This window comes from Danio rerio, chromosome 24 (assembly GCF_052040795.2).
Source record: "Danio rerio strain M-AB ecotype USA chromosome 24, GRCz13ab, whole genome shotgun sequence".
Classification (NCBI taxonomy): domain Eukaryota; kingdom Metazoa; phylum Chordata; class Actinopteri; order Cypriniformes; family Danionidae; genus Danio; species Danio rerio.
This window is the reverse complement of record NC_141044.1, coordinates 6,900,001-6,916,061: the sequence shown is the minus strand read 5'-3', so window position 1 is coordinate 6,916,061 and position 16,061 is coordinate 6,900,001. Positions and strand designations below refer to the sequence as shown.

Genomic DNA, 16,061 nt, shown 5'->3' with positions numbered 1-16,061 from the left:
CACTGTATGCATTTAACTCTACTGATATATACAGTTTGAAATGTATTTCAGAATATATATCACAATTCAAATGTTGTGATCAGTATTTTTTTATATTATTATTTGAAAGAAAGGCTGAATTTAATACAGCTACAATTATATTAGCAGCCATTACGTAATGGGATAGTTCATTCAAAAATGAAAATCATCTTATTAATAATTCACCCTCATGGGTTTACAAACCCATTTGTTCGCCTTTGGAATACAGAGCTTCCTCATCCTCCATAGATAGAAATAAGTTCAACGACACATTCAAAGTCTAGAAGAAGCTCAAAAAAGTCTGCCTCTTCAGCCGCTGTTATGTTTTTGTAGATTATGTTATTCCGCTTGTTTTGTCTGTTTCTTTTCTTTCTTTCTAATTATTCATTCATTTATTTTCATTTGGCTTAGTGCCTTTATTAATCTGGGGTCACTACAGCTAAATGAACGGCCAACTTTTCCAGCATACGTTTTACGCAGCGGATGCCCTTCCAGCTGCAACCCAGCACTGGCAAACATCCATACACACTCATTCAGACACATGCACTACAGCCAATTTTAATTTATTAAATTCACTTGTATGTCTTTAGATTGTGGGGGAAGTCGGAGCATGCATACCCCTGTATACATTTCTGCAGAGTGCGAAATATGTCCCAGGGCCCAGTTTTTGTTTATGACCACTGCCTATGCTTTTTCAGATCTTTCTCTCGCTAGTGCTATTCATGCCTAATGTTCTCGCTGAAATCCACCAGAGGCCACTGTCAGCTGACTGACTGACCGACTGATCCCCCCCACCCACACCCTTCTCTAAACCCAACCGATAGCGTTTTCCAAAGCATCGATTGACCCTATCACCCCTGTCACTAAACTCAACTGTCAGTGTTTTAAAAAGCAATGCAAAAAATGTAAAACCCTTGTGGCTACCTGATTTTTTTACCATGTTTTCAGATCTTACCACATTCTCACCTGTTTATGTACTTTTGTTTGTTTTAGTTACTTTTGTTTATGTACTTTTGTTAAAACGTTTGTTTTAGTTTTGCCTGCTTTCTGGAACTGTTCTTCACCGGACTCGAACCCTGTTGTTGCAGGCAACTCCTCTCTACGTCTCTCTAAGTCTGCCACCGTACGTGGTGAGCTATTGGGTAAACTAGTAACAGCAAAAAGGCATCCAGATGGAAGTAAGCGGACAGGTTCATTTTAAAAACAAAATGCAGCCATACATAGCTCTGGCTACATAATTTACACTCTCCAGAAATGTATGCAGAGGTACATTTTCACAATGAGCCTGTGTTGCCAACTTTGTGAAATGTGTTTTATTTATTTATTTATTTATTTATTTATTTATTTATTTGCAAAGCTGTTAACATGACTGCTTTAAACGGCTGACAATTGCAGTGTACTTTTGAAAATGAATGCTTACAGTAATGATTATTTATCTAGCTGCATTGGTGGGCAGCTCAGCTTTAATAGTGCTCAGTCCAGGCACGCGGCAGCCTCTGTCTACATAGCGAGCAGCCAGGCAGAGAAGCTTCCAGCTGGGCTCATTTCTTGCCTTTGCATCATGGAAAAAAAATCAACACTCGGCTTTAACAGAGACACAACAGTGCGGCATAAGACTTGCATAGGCATCCAAGAAATTCCTTTTTTTGTCACTCTTTGAAACTCACTTGACTGAACTCATTGGAAATGATTATTATATCTTGTCTCCATAATAGCTGAATGTTTATGTGATGCGTTAGTTTATACACTACATTTTTTATGTATTTATTTCAGGCTTAGATGTCATTCCCAGATTATCTAGTTTTCTTGTGCATCTTCTGATGCAATTTTTAACAGCCTACTGGGAACTTATGGATACAGATACTGATGTAGTGTCTTCTTGTGCCTATGTAACATACAAGAAACAGAATAGAATTCAACACTGTGATATACTGTACTTATGGTTCATTTTTTGCTCTTTAAATAGATGTGGAAAAAAAAAGAAATAAATAAAAAAAAGAACACATTTGCAGTGGTATTCAAACTTTGCAATGTCTCCACAATGTCACGAGAGACATTTATATGACTGTGTATATTATAAATATGAGTTGCAGGCTTCCACTCAGTAATAAAATAAGCAAACAAATAAGTTGAGAAAGCAGCAGTTAAGAAGGCATCGGATATGCTATATATGCATAACTATAAGGGCTGCATGATATTGGGAAAATAACTGGCATTGCAATGTACAATATTACTTTATCAATATTATTACAACATCCATTCATCACCAAATGAAATGAATCGCTTTTTTCTGGAATTCGTTATTTTTTAACACATCAGGATGATTTTGTAGGGGTGTACAACTGCATAAAATATAATAAACCAATCGCAAGCATTTAGAGCAAAGATGTAAATAAAATAGAAAGTCAAAAACCACATTGTATACCTACAGTGACCAGTTTATCCAGTATATATTCATAAACAAAGAATCTTACTTAAAGCTATTTTCTTATCTTTCTTAAAGTTATTTCATATGCTTAAATACTTTACACTGACTTGAAATCCCCACAGTCACAGCAGCTCAATTGACAAATGTTAGCCTTGCAATGGATCCCCAAATCATGAATGTCAACACTATAATACCAATTCAACATTGCAGATTCTGCGTGTGATTATTGCCTATGCACAATATGTGCATATTGATGCTAAAACAATATATTGTGCAGCCCTAAGAACTATGCAGTTTACCTGCGTCAGATCAACAGATATCATAACTGAATTTGATTCTAAAGTGTGTCTGAGACTATAGAATATATAGATCCGATCATGAAAGACTACAAAAGACAATATGGCCATGGAAATCCTACACTCATCTGGCATTTTTATTTTAGCTGTAACATCTGGGACAGGGGTCACCAATTTCGTTCCTGGAGGTCTTGTGCCCTGCAGGGTTTAGCTCCAACTTGCCTTAACACACCTGTCTGGGTGTTTCAAGTATACCTAGTAAGACCTTGATTATCTTGTTCAGGTGTGTTTGATTAGGGTTGGAGCGAAAATCTGCAGGACATCATACCTCCAGAAGCAAGTTTGGTGATCCCTGCACTGAAAAAAGTGTTGCATGCAGAACTGTTGCAAACAATTTGTTTGTGTTGAATTTAAACAAACAAATTAAGTTTAGTAATGTTCAACTTAATTTGTGTGTTTAAATTCAGCCCAAATAAATTGTTTACCACCTCTTAACATAAAGAAATTGAGTAAATCCAAGGAATCATCTTTGAATAATTTTTTTCAGTGTGATCTAGGATGTCATTATAAATGTTGCATTTATATTTTCATGGAAATGCATCGGTCATGTGGGAACCCTAAGATGTGACTGCTGACAAAAGTAGCAGGATAAATTCTAAAAGTGTTTTAGGAAATATTATCTATTTAATATTGTTCATATGAAGTTAAATGATTTGGAACTCATTGGACAACGCTTAACAGTGCAGATGGAGAATGACCCAAAGCACACTGCAAAAGCAACCACAGAGTTTTTTTAAAAGGAGTGGAATGTTGTGCAAAGGCCAAGTCAATCACCTGAACTTAATCTGATTGAGACTGCAGTTCACTTACTGAAGACAAAACTAAAGGGAAAATGCCCCAAGAACAAGCAGGAATTAAAAAACAGTTGCAGTAGAGGCCTGGCAGAGCATCACCAGGGATGAAACCCAGCGCCTGGTGATGTATATGCATTCCAGACTTCAGACTGTAATTGACTGCAAAGTTTTTTGCTATAAAGTATACAGTGAAAGTTTGATTTATGATTATTATTATGTCCATCTACTTTTGGACCCTTAACAAGTGGAAGGCGCATATGCAAACTGTTTTGCTGATTTGGATGTAAATACCCTCAAATTAAAGCTGACTGTCTACAATTAAAGCCCATCCTGTTCGTTTCATTTTGAATCGATTGTGTTGGCGTATAGAGCCAAACATTTTTAGAATTGTGTCAATGTCCAAATATTTATGGACCTGACTGTCTATGTATGTACATTGGTAGCCGAATTGAAACACACCATTTATATAATCATTCATTTTCTTTTCGGCTTAGTCTTTTTTATTCTGGGGTTGCCACAACAGAATGAACCGCCAACTTATCCAGCATATGTTTTACAGAGCGGATGCCCTTCCATCTGCAACCCATCGCTGGGAAACACCTTGCACACTCATTCACACACATACACTACAGGCAATTTAGCTCACCCAATTCACTTAACGCACATGTCTTTAAACTGTGGGAAACCAGAGCACCCGGAGGAAGCGTTTACATGGAGAACATGCAAACTCCACACAAAAATGCCAACTAACCCAGCTGAGGCTTGAACCAGTGACCTTCTTGCTGTGAGGTAGAGGTCTGCATTCCCGCGGCTGTCCGAATAAATCGCGGGAGCGGTCGGTAACTGGTTTAATTTGGGACGGGAGCGGGCTGTCTAGCAATATCGCGGATATTGCTATGCAAATGAGAGAGAGAGAGAGCTTTGCCTGTGTGTGTGCTTGGTGATTGTGTGTGTGTGTATGTTAGTGCGCGCGCGCGCGAATGAGAGAGAGAGAGAGCTATGCCAGATAGCAAAATACACTCGGGCCAGTTCCGGCTAGATTCTCGCCTGCCGGAGACTTACCACTTGGCCCGGCTCCGGCTGCCGGACTCGGGCTGGATGCTTGTGGACTCACTGCCCGATTCCGGCCCGAATCAATCGGTCCAGATGTGGCGGCCGTAAGCGAGCCGATGCTGCCGCATCCGCGCCGGAATCGGCCAGAGAGTAATGTGCGCTGCGGCCCGGAGCTGGCGCGACTCAGTATTTATATACCTTTATATAAAACCTTTTGGTATTACATTGGTACTTGATACATGGTATTACAAGCCTTTGATTTGATATAACAGCAAACGCCTGTGTGTCTGCTTGGTGCTTGTGTGTGTGTTAGTGCGCGCGCACTTATGAGAGAGAGAGAGAGAGAGAGAGAGAGCTTTGTCTGTGTGTGTGCTTGGTGCTGTGTGTGGGTTTATACAGACAGCTTGGCTGTCTGGACTGTATAGCTGGGTGATATTCGGTTTTGTTCTCCCCCGCTCTTTAGCGGGATTGGGCGCGGCGGGCAGAAAACGGGGCGGGTCGGGCAGCGGGACAGCAAATTCTTAATATAAGTGGGAGCGGTCGGGTTCGGGCTAAAACCTGGCGGGTGCGGGCGGGAGCAGGATTCAAAATTTAGTCCCGCGCAGATCTTTACTGTGAGGCCATCGTGCTACCCACCGTGCCACTGCGTCACCCTTTAAATATATATATATATATATATCTCCACTCTGTCTAATGGGCTGTTCTGTAGACTGTACCAGACCATAGTCCAGTAAGCAAAGTAAGACTAAATGTTTCCTAAGCTGATCCCCAACATCAGTTGCAGAGACTTTAAGATGCTGGCTCTTGGACAGTCCTCTAATTAGGACGCACCAACCGGCTCATCCTGACAACAAATGGAACAAATCAGATATTGCCTTTTTTCCCCAATGCATGTGAAATGAGTCATACGCTAGGCGAAAGCACTCCGTGATCATATCTGATGTGCAGAAATGATGACTAAATAAATCAGCTTAGCGCTGGCATCGGCTGTAAATGCACAAAGCCCGTTTTTAATAATGAAACATTCAATTGGTTTAAAGCAGAGCCCGGAGGGACGCCTGATTGTGTTTACCTCCATGTTCCTTCTCTGCAGCGCCGGAGAATTACACCCATGCACATACCCGCACACGTACACAAGTCAAAGTGACAGCCTAATATTAGTCGGAGCGAGATGAACTGTGCGCGAGTTGATAGATTCTTCCCCGCTTTTCTCTGTCAGATGCATTCTCACCTTATGTGGCTGCCGTTTAATGCAAAGCTCTGCCGGCGCATTCTTTAAAATGCTTTTTCCACTAACGCCGCATGTTCAGTATCTCTAGGTATTGATGTGGCGTTGAGTCGCTGTGTGCTGAACGAATGAGTGGTAATGTCAAACAGTGGCGGCCTGATGGAGGCCATCTCTGGGCTCTGAGCGCAGCAGTACGGACCAGATAATGAGCCCAAGCGCTGCTGGAGGCTGGAACAGTCAGAACTTTCCAGTGCTGCGTTAAGAGAGCACTGTGGTTTTCACATCAAGCCCCGGAGCCGCGGTTGCCATTACAGAAGCGACTACTGCTTCTTTTAGAGGAAAAACACCAGGCTGCCCTCTAAGAAGAGTTTGTCAGCCCATTCAGTCTGATGCAGATGTATTTTGCTTCTTCTGTGAACCTGAAAATCGGAGAGTTTTTGACATGATAGCGGAGGCGGGAAAATTTGGTGATCTTGATGGTGAAAGTCTGTTCTTTTTTGTCTCCCTCTAGGTGAGGATGATAGCCTGGCCTTTAAGGAAAAAGTGACAGTGGAAGAAATCTTCAAGAAAGACCTCAAAGTTCACGACCCCAACGCTAAGTGGATCAGCAGTAAGTGGTCTCATCTGCAGACGTTTGATTTCCTCTAGTTCGGGTTCTTCCATTAGCTGGCCAGTAGCTAATGCGATTGCTCAGATTATCTGAGCATTGAGTCACAAACGGACTATAATTCTCATTGTGCACATAATCAATTCAGAGACGGAGCTGAAGACAGGGTTGTGCGTTACTCATTTTCTTTTCAAGGTAAAAACGAAAAGTATTGATTCTTTTGTTCCCTCCAAAGGCATGGGTTTCGAACATTTGAGAGGCAAGATCTGGGTGAATCTCATAAAATTCCAAAGAGCTAATAAAGAAGCTTTTTTAAACTGTTCAAAATACCGGAACCACAAAGACAATGTAGTAATATCTAATTTGGATATGTGTAGCGAAATTAGCCCAATTTATGAATATTAATGATTAATAATAACAAGTTATGAATAATTCTGAATAATCAGAATTAACTTATAGTTAATTTAACCAAATAAATATAACATTGAGCGGACTCTGTAATTATTTATTTAGAAAGGGAATTATAACTACTTCTTGTAGATGAATAGTTTAGAAGTTTTATCAAATTTTAATAAGCTATAGCAAGGGTCTTTACCGTTATAGTGACCTTTTCTGTGAGGTAAAACAAAGACAATCCAATGGGGTTATATAGCGTGATTTATTGACTAGCCTAACATTCATTCATTCATTTTCTTGTCGGCTCAGTCCCTTTATTAATCTGGAATCGCCACAGCAGAATGAACCGCCATTTTATCCAGCACGTTTTTAAGCAGCAGATGCCCTTCCAGCCACAACCCATCTCTGGGAAACATCCACACACACACACACACACACTATGGACAATTTAGCCTACCCAATTCACCTGTACCACATGTCTTTGGACTGTGAAGGAAACCGGAGCACCCTGAGGAAACCCACGCAAACGCAGAGAGAACATGCAAACTCCACACAGAAACGCCAACTGGGCCGAGGCTTAAACCTGCGACCCAGCAACCTTCTTGCTGTGAGGCGACAGTACTACCTACTGCGCCACTTCGTTGCCCTAGCCTAACATATAACAAACAAATGTACAAAATATAACAACAAAAACATAGAAAAAAAAGAAATCGAGGATATAAAATAATTTAAATAAAGAATGGCAAATTTAACTTAGTTCCACACAACTATTAAAGACCACCAAACTATTAAACACCTTTTTGATAAAGAGGCACATCATAACGCAAGACTAAATACCTGAATTTAGTGGCTTTGTCCTCTCTTGTTGTACGAGTTTTTCTAATGCTTGGAGGACAAAGTCCTTGAAGGAGTCCCTTCTTGTTGGCATGGAGTTTGCGACGCAGATCGGAGGAAACACAATACGCAAACTTTAATGTGTTTAATTTGCCAGAAAATAAGAAACGTGGTCTCAGACGAGTCACATGGGCACAGAAACGCCGTCTGCCCCTTTTTGTGTCAGGGACACTTTTGCCATCATGTGGGGGGTGTAACAGATATTTCAAGGCATTGGTCAGGTAACTCAGGTCAGGTCAGGTAACTCTCTCCTGACTGATTAATGGCGTGAAAGGAAAAGTTGCTCTGTAAACTTCCTTTGTTCTCCTTGCTGGTGTGTACGCTCCCAAGACAGACAGACAAAACTTTAACTCATGGTTTGAAACTACACCAAGCATACAAGTTATCATCCTAGATCATAAGCTGTAGAATTATGAATAGAGAAGAATGACACCAAATATGTCTATTTTAGAAATACCTAAAACATAATTCAAGTTTCATTTGTAATTACGCTGTTAACAATTTTTTTGTAAATTACACAGTATTTAACTATAATTTGAACTGTATTTTACTGTAGTATAGTTATGCGGTACATTTACTGTACTTTAAAGTTTCATTCAGAAAATTACTGTATATTTTACAGTAAAGATATACAATTTTGTGAATACATGTACAGCTAAATAAATGGTGCTGTAAATGTAAATACAGTATTGCTGTAAATAATTTACAGTAAGTTAATTGCGACGTGTTACTTACTGCAAGTAAGACACTATAAAATCTACAGGAAATTGCTAATAGCGTATATAAATATGTAACCTGATGAACTGTAATATAATATAAAATGATTTTATTTGTTCTTAGCAACAGGCTCATTCTGAAAACATAGCCCTATATACATTTCTGGAGGCCGCAAATTATGCAACTAGAAGTACCTATGGCTGCATTTTGTCTTTTAAATGAACGCTATGGGCACGCTAATGAACGTATGATGCTGTTCTTTTTCGCCTATACCACTTACCTTCGTATGAATGGCTTTCCCGCTGTTACCAGTTTGTCCAGTGGCTCACATTGTACGTCAGTAAACTTAAGATGCAGAGAGGAGTTGACCGTGACAACAGGGTTCAAGTCCGGTGAAGAACGGTTCAAGAAAGCAGGTAAAACAAAAACAAAAGCTAAAAAATAAAATAAACAAGTAAATAATGGTGAGAATGTGGTAAAAATCAAGCGAGGGCTTTTCTTTTTCTGGATTGCTTATCAAAACACTGTTGGTTGGGTTTAGAGAAGTGGGCGGGCGCTGGTCAAATGGTGCTTTTGAAAACACTGTCGGTTGGGTTTGGGAAAGGTGGTGAATGGGGTTTTGGTGAGTTGGTCAGTCAGTCGACAGCAGCCTCTGTTGGATTTACGTGGAGAGCAGGTGTGAATATCACTCGTAAGAGAAATTCAAGATCTCAAAAAACACATTCAGCGGATTCCTGAAAGCAAACACTGCAACAAAAAAGTATCTCCTGGGACCTTTTTGAAATGTATGTAGGGCTACATTCTCAGAACGAGCTTGAATTGGTTCTTTGCCTTCTCTGATATGTTAGTCATCACATAAAAATAAGTGTACTTAATCTAATTAAGACTTATAGTACATATACTATTGAATACAACAGCACACTTATTGTAAGTGTGCTGAAGTGTGTTAAGAAACACAGTCAAGTATACTCTCTTTCAGTACATTTAAGTGGGCTTTCATGGACATTTCAGACACTATATGCTACAAGTGGACATTCAGAGCAATAAAGCACACTTCATTTTTACAAAGAAACATATTGCAGAAACACCAGCTTATTAAAAATGATTTGCAAAAAGAACTTTATCTAAAAAAAAAAATATATATATATATATATATATATATATATATATATATATATATATATATATATATAAAACCGCCTCAGCAGCTTCCAAGCAGCGATGACCTGCTTAGATTTCCTTTTTTAATCTAATGAAATAACCATTCAAATATTTTAATTGGGTCTGAAGGATTCTAAATAGATTTTGTGGCAACTCTACAATACGGAATTAAGTCAGAATGAGGGTGATTACATTTTTGTGGATATGTGTCTGGATTGTGATGTCTGTTCTGCATACAGACGGGTGATTTAATGCAAAAGAAGGAAGGCGTTTATCAGCGGGTAGATTAATCAAGCCGTCTGATTTGGTTTGAGCTTCATTGAGCTGTCTCCTCTAATCAGCTGCTTTGGGCCGTGTAGATATGGAAGCTCTCTCTTTATGCTCACACCTCACAATCTTTCGCAAAACTTTTTCGTCAAAGACGATCAAATGGTTATTACCTAAAAAGGACAAAATCTGGTTTCTTTACAGAAGAGGTCAAAACTTAACTGTCTAAAACCAGTTCGTTATCCACACAAAGAATGTATTTATTAGCTGTTTTTTTATTTATTTAATTTTATTTCATTTAATTCAATTCATTTAATCTATATTTCTATAGCACTTTTACCATGTAGATTATGCCAAAGCAACTTAACATAAGTTCTAGTAAATTGAAACTGAATGTGTCAGTCCAGTTTTCAGAGTTGAAGTTCAGTTCAATTCAGCGTGGGTTAACTTTCACAGCTGAAAGTTCAAACACCGAAGAGCAAATCCATCTATGCACAGCTCCACAAGTCCCAAAGAAAGCAAGCCAACAGTGACAGTGGTGAGGAAAAAATTTCACCAATTGACGAAAGTGAAAAAAAAAAACCTTGTGAGAAACTAGGTTAAGCTAGGCACGACCATTTTTCCATTGGCCAAACTTCTTTTGCAGACCTGCAGTCTATGCACCGAAGGCTGTAGAACATGGAGAAGCTGAATTTGTAGTGTGATTACTACATTATTTAAGGTGCTTTCACACCTTGACATTAGCTCAGTTTGTTTTTGCATATGTGAACACCACAATCGCGATCTGATACCCACCAAAAACAAATGTTCAGATGGCCTGTGTGTGTGTGTTTTTGTGTGTGTGTTTGTGTGTGTGTGTGTGTGTGTGTGTGTGTATATATATATATATATATATATATATATATACCTCTGATTACCATAGATATAAAATCTTACCACTGATTTGTCTTTGGTGATGACTATGTCTGTGGGTGTTACCATTCAAAATTAAAGAGCACCTTCACGCTTATAATGTCTAATTTCTCATTAAGTCCGTTTACATTGAGACCAATAATCCGATTTTAATATGATTAAGACAATACTCCGATTTAGAGTTTACCAGGTAAACATCAATTTTTGATAACCTTAATCCGATTAAAGCATAATCAAACTAAACAGAAATTGGACTAAGACATGTGGAGTATGCCTATTTTACACCACAATCAAATAGTAAATACAGAGAATTTTGTTTGTTTGTTTGTTCATTTGTTTTCCTTTATGGCGTCTGGTATTAAATTCCATTAAAACAACACTCTTCCAGCAGTTCATACTCGCATCCAATATCTCATTTGTCATGGGCAGCGTGCATAAAATGTTCCTGAATGAAGGTGAAAGTGTTAAACTGCAGTTAAAGTTGACAAATTAAAAATGAAACACCAGAAATGACATGCAACTCTTGAGGAAATGTTGAAAGCCTTGTGACACAATGACCTTAATCACATTAATGTCTTATTCAGTTTGAGGCAAGTGATTTGATTACTGATGTAAACATGTCATTGTCATTAATAACAAAGGAAGATAGCTGAGCGGAATCCCAGAAAATAAACCAAACTCCGACCAATGTGAGGAGAGTTTACTCGCACCGCACGTGACTTGTGTTAATAATTTTGGTCCATTTAGAAACTTTACCATGTGAAAGCGAACTGCGTCAAGAACAAAAAGCAAAATTGTAACTATTTTAACCCCTGTTTTGAAATAAAACAAACAATCTATTGGTGTAAAAGCACCCTTAAGCCGGTCGCACACCAGAAGTGTCAGCGTCGTGACACGGCACACACATGACAGTTTAAAGTATCACACACCAGACACGCACATTCGCACGATATTTAACATGAATCTAATCTATGGCGCGGCTGGTATATGAACTGGGTCCTGAGTCCTGGCTGGCCGCCGCCGACAGCCACCGACTTGCGGCGCCGGTGTGTATACCCTGATAGACACCTATGTTTAGAATTCTAAAATGCATGGCGCTGCGTGGCGCTATGCGGCCCGTCGCCGAGCGGCGCTTCTGGTGTGCGACCTGCTTTAGAGTCACATTATCATTCTGAAATCTTTCTAATTTTGCCGATTTGTTGAAGAAACTATAATTATTATTGTTTAAAACAGCTTTGGGGCTTAATATTTTGTAGAAATCATTGTACACTAGTTCTGCGTGTTCAAACAGCTTATTCTAAATAAGTTAAATCAACACAATTCTTAAGATTTCTTTCAGATAACTTGATTGCTTTTTGTTCAATCCACTTGAATTTGTAAAGCATGATTAAGTTAGCTTATTTATTTCTATCTATCTATCTATCTATCTGTCTGTCTGTCTGTCTGTCTGTCTGTCTGTCTGTCTGTCTGTCTGTCTGTCTATCTATCTATCTATCTATCTATCTATCTATCCATCTGTCTATCTATGTTACTATCTATCTATCTATCTATCTATCTATCTATCTATCTATCTATCTATCTATCTATCTATCTATCTATCTATCTATCTATCTATCTATCTATCTATCTATCTGTATGTCTGTCTGTCTGTCTGTCTGTCTGTCTATCTATCTATCCATCTGTCTATCTATGTTTCTATCTATCTATCTATCTATCTATCTATCTATCTATCTATCTATCTATCTATCTATCTATCTATCTATCTATCTATCTATCTATCTATCTATCTCTATCCATCTGTCTATCTATGTTACTATCTATCTATCTATCTATCTATCTATCTATCTATCTATCTATCTATCTATCTATCTATCTATCTATCTATCCATCTGTCTATCTGTTACTATCTATCTATCTATCTATCTATCTATCTATCTATCTATCTATCTATCTATCTATCTATCTATCTATCTATCTATCTATCTATCTATCTATCTATCTATGTAATTTGTGTATGTGTGATACTTGACTATTAGCAGCATAATCCGGGTACCTTGGTTTGCTATGAGAGTTTTCAGAATCAGTTAGAATCTTGTTACACCTCTAATAAATTCCTACATAAATGCATAGAAGGTCTTAATATTTGTAGAATAAGACCTCAGATGAACACCATCATTCACAAAAATAAGTCTGGCACTGTTAATCAAATGCATAAACCGATCATGGGCAGACAGTTTAGCAGTTTGATGGTCTGTAGCCTTTAGGTTTGTTGCTTACTGAAATGCTGTGACTAGAGATGTGCACTCCAATACTCCTCCAGTTTGATCTGAGAGACTGATTAGGTCATACTGAAAATGTTTACTTTAAGAAATTACTGCTAAAAGTAGATCTACAGGCATCTGAATCATACGGTGTCCTAAGTTTTTCACCCATGGCTTGTCTGTCTTATATCTCATATCTTTTCTCTCCGCTATTTTTGTTGAATAAATAATAACACAGTGAGATGTTTCTTTCATCTTTCAAATTTCAAACCCTGCCAATACGGATTTATATTATGTCTAGATATAGCAAACCATAAAATGTATTACCCTAACCATAACTTTCTCCACACAACTGTATATAAGGCACATATTGTACTGATAGATTGCCTCTTCTTATGAATTGACCACCCCTAAATGAAATTTACCCTTGATTCCATTTACATTACTGTGAACAGTTCATTCAGGCATACATATTTTGCTCACACTTTATTTTGATGGTCCATTTGTTGAAGTTACATTGCATCTACATGCCAACTAATTCTCATTAGATTATAAGTGGACTGTTAGGTTGGGGTTAGGGTTAGAGTTAGTGTATGTTGACAAAGTCGGTTAAATGTCTGTTGAAGGATCAGGATCAACAGATATTATGCAGTCAGTCTACTATTACTCAAATGTACCATCAAAATAAAGTGTATTTTATTCAAAAATGATTCATAATCTTTTGGAAAAGTGACAAGATACACTGGACTTCTCCAACTATTAAGTCCTCAAATCGTTTACAATAAACTTCCACCATCTGCTAAATCTGAATCTATTTCAACCAACTGTTGATGCATGGAAGCATGTATAACATATGCGTGTCTGTTTGCTTGTAGTCATTCATTCGAATCATTTAAAGGTGCAGTATGAAAGTTTGACAGCCAGTGGTTGAACTAGTGAAAGCTCGGACAGTAGCCGAAATCGCTTAGTAGTTCTTCAGCAACCCTCCGCACTTCATCAGTGTAAATGAATATTAGCTGATCCACTCTAACATCTACATTACCAGGATGATGAAGATGAAATCAGGGCGGACATTTCAGCAAGACAATTATCCAAAACACAGCCAAGGGAACTCTCAAATGCTTTCAGAGAAAGAAAATCAAGCTGTAGAATGGCCCAGCCAATCAACTGACTCGAATCCAATACAACATAAAGCTTAGATTTGGTGGTTGAGACCCACAGAACCATTTATTTTGTTATCCAAGTACTTAAAATGACCACATACATCACGCAAATTGCACTTAACGCAGCGTTTGTGTCGTGTAATTAGTCAGCTGTACATGCAAATTAGTCAGAAAAACGTAAACTATACTAGCTTTCTAGATATGATATAGATATCTAGACATATTTATCTAGATGTTATATAGCCAGTCACATCTGTTTCTGTAACAGTTAAGTCACAGTGAGTTCATGCATCTAGCATATTATTGTATAGCTATATTCCACTGTAACATGCTATGTCAGTTAGCATCAGATTTTAAATCGACTTTTTTATGAAAATAACCAAGATGTCTGGAAGAATATATATAAACCATTTATTGTCACAGTCGTGTAAATGATCAGTTAAAGCCTTTTCATGTTTATTCAGATCTTATTTTTCATTCAACTACAGCAATTGCTGGATGCCTTCATCCATATTAGGGATTTCCTGGAATGTACTACTACTTTTGTGAGGCATATATGCAATTTCTGCTCAAGTAGGAATGAATCAGGCTGTAATTTCCCTCAAACATACGCTAGCACAAGTGGTTTCTGTGTTACTGGTTTATTTGTTGACTTCTTCCCCCAAATCCACCGTGAAAACTCGTTGGCTGCATGCTATACGAAAGAAATTGTCCTGAATGGCTCCTTAAATCACTTGAAGTCCTTGTTGAAGTCAATACATCCATTGAAGAGAACATGCAAACAACTCATGTTTGCCGATTGCATGCTAACAGGAAGTGATAACCTCATGGCCAGTCAGCCATGTCATACAGCTGCAGAGATTTCAAAATAAAAGTCCCAAACCAAATAAATTCACAAATAATACATGTAACTTATTTTCTCAACAACAAAAAAATCTTTGAAAACATAAACAACTTATAATGTACAAAGTAACAGCAAGCAGTTACACAGGCATTACATGCATTTAAAGTGCTACAATGCCCACATCAACCTATTTTGAGAAAAACTGAAAAAAATCTCCCTCAAAAGAAATTTGAAGTAAACATATTTCCAGCATGTAGATCTTTATTTTTATTTTTTTGTACAATTTTTGATACGGATGTATTATATCAAAAATAGTAGCCTATTGAATAACAATATTTTGCAAGGTATTGAATTCAGAAACTCCTGTATCTTGACAACACTACACCTTAGTTAATCACTCAGTCCAATTGAACATGTATGTAGCTTTGTATCACATTGGATAACAACCCACACTACAAAATTAATCATATTTTCAGATTTGAAGACATGCAGAAAATTACATTTGCAGAAACTGCAAATCAGGGGGAAATTGGAGGCTCAAGAGGTATGAGATGGCTCATAACAGACTAATAAATGAGAAGTGGGTTCATTTATCAATGTTTTTTTTTTTCCTTTTTGGTGTTACAAGTCACAAAGCTTCACAATTTATTGTTAAAAGACTGTCAACTCTAAAACCCTTTATTTAATATGAAACGATTTATAATTCTATTATTAAGATTAGAGTAGATCACCTTTTGAAAGAGGCGGTATTTTAGCAGGTTGAATTAGAATTATATATATTTTTGGGTTGAGTGGGGTGGGTGAGCTTCTTTAGGGCTAAGTTAACGCAATCTCACGGCAATCCGTAACTTTTTGATTTAGTGGCTTATTCGTATGAATTCGTACAATCTAGTTTGTACAAATTGGTACGATTTGCTCATCACGCAATGACGGTTGGGGATAGGGGTGGGGTTAGGTGCCAC

General features: G+C 38.0%; 1 protein-coding gene across 5 annotated transcripts in view; it reads left to right on the top strand.

Annotated features, from left to right (window-relative positions):
• Positions 1-16,061, top strand: part of dpp6a (dipeptidyl-peptidase 6a) — a 480,122-nt gene that overhangs the window by 344,632 nt on the left and 119,429 nt on the right. For all 5 annotated transcript variants that reach the window (XM_087309078.1, XM_087309080.1, XM_087309079.1 and 2 more), the window contains one exon: positions 6,389-6,487. In XM_087309078.1, the coding sequence (XP_087165204.1) occupies positions 6,389-6,487 (99 nt within the window). The remainder of the gene's footprint in view (positions 1-6,388; positions 6,488-16,061) is intronic.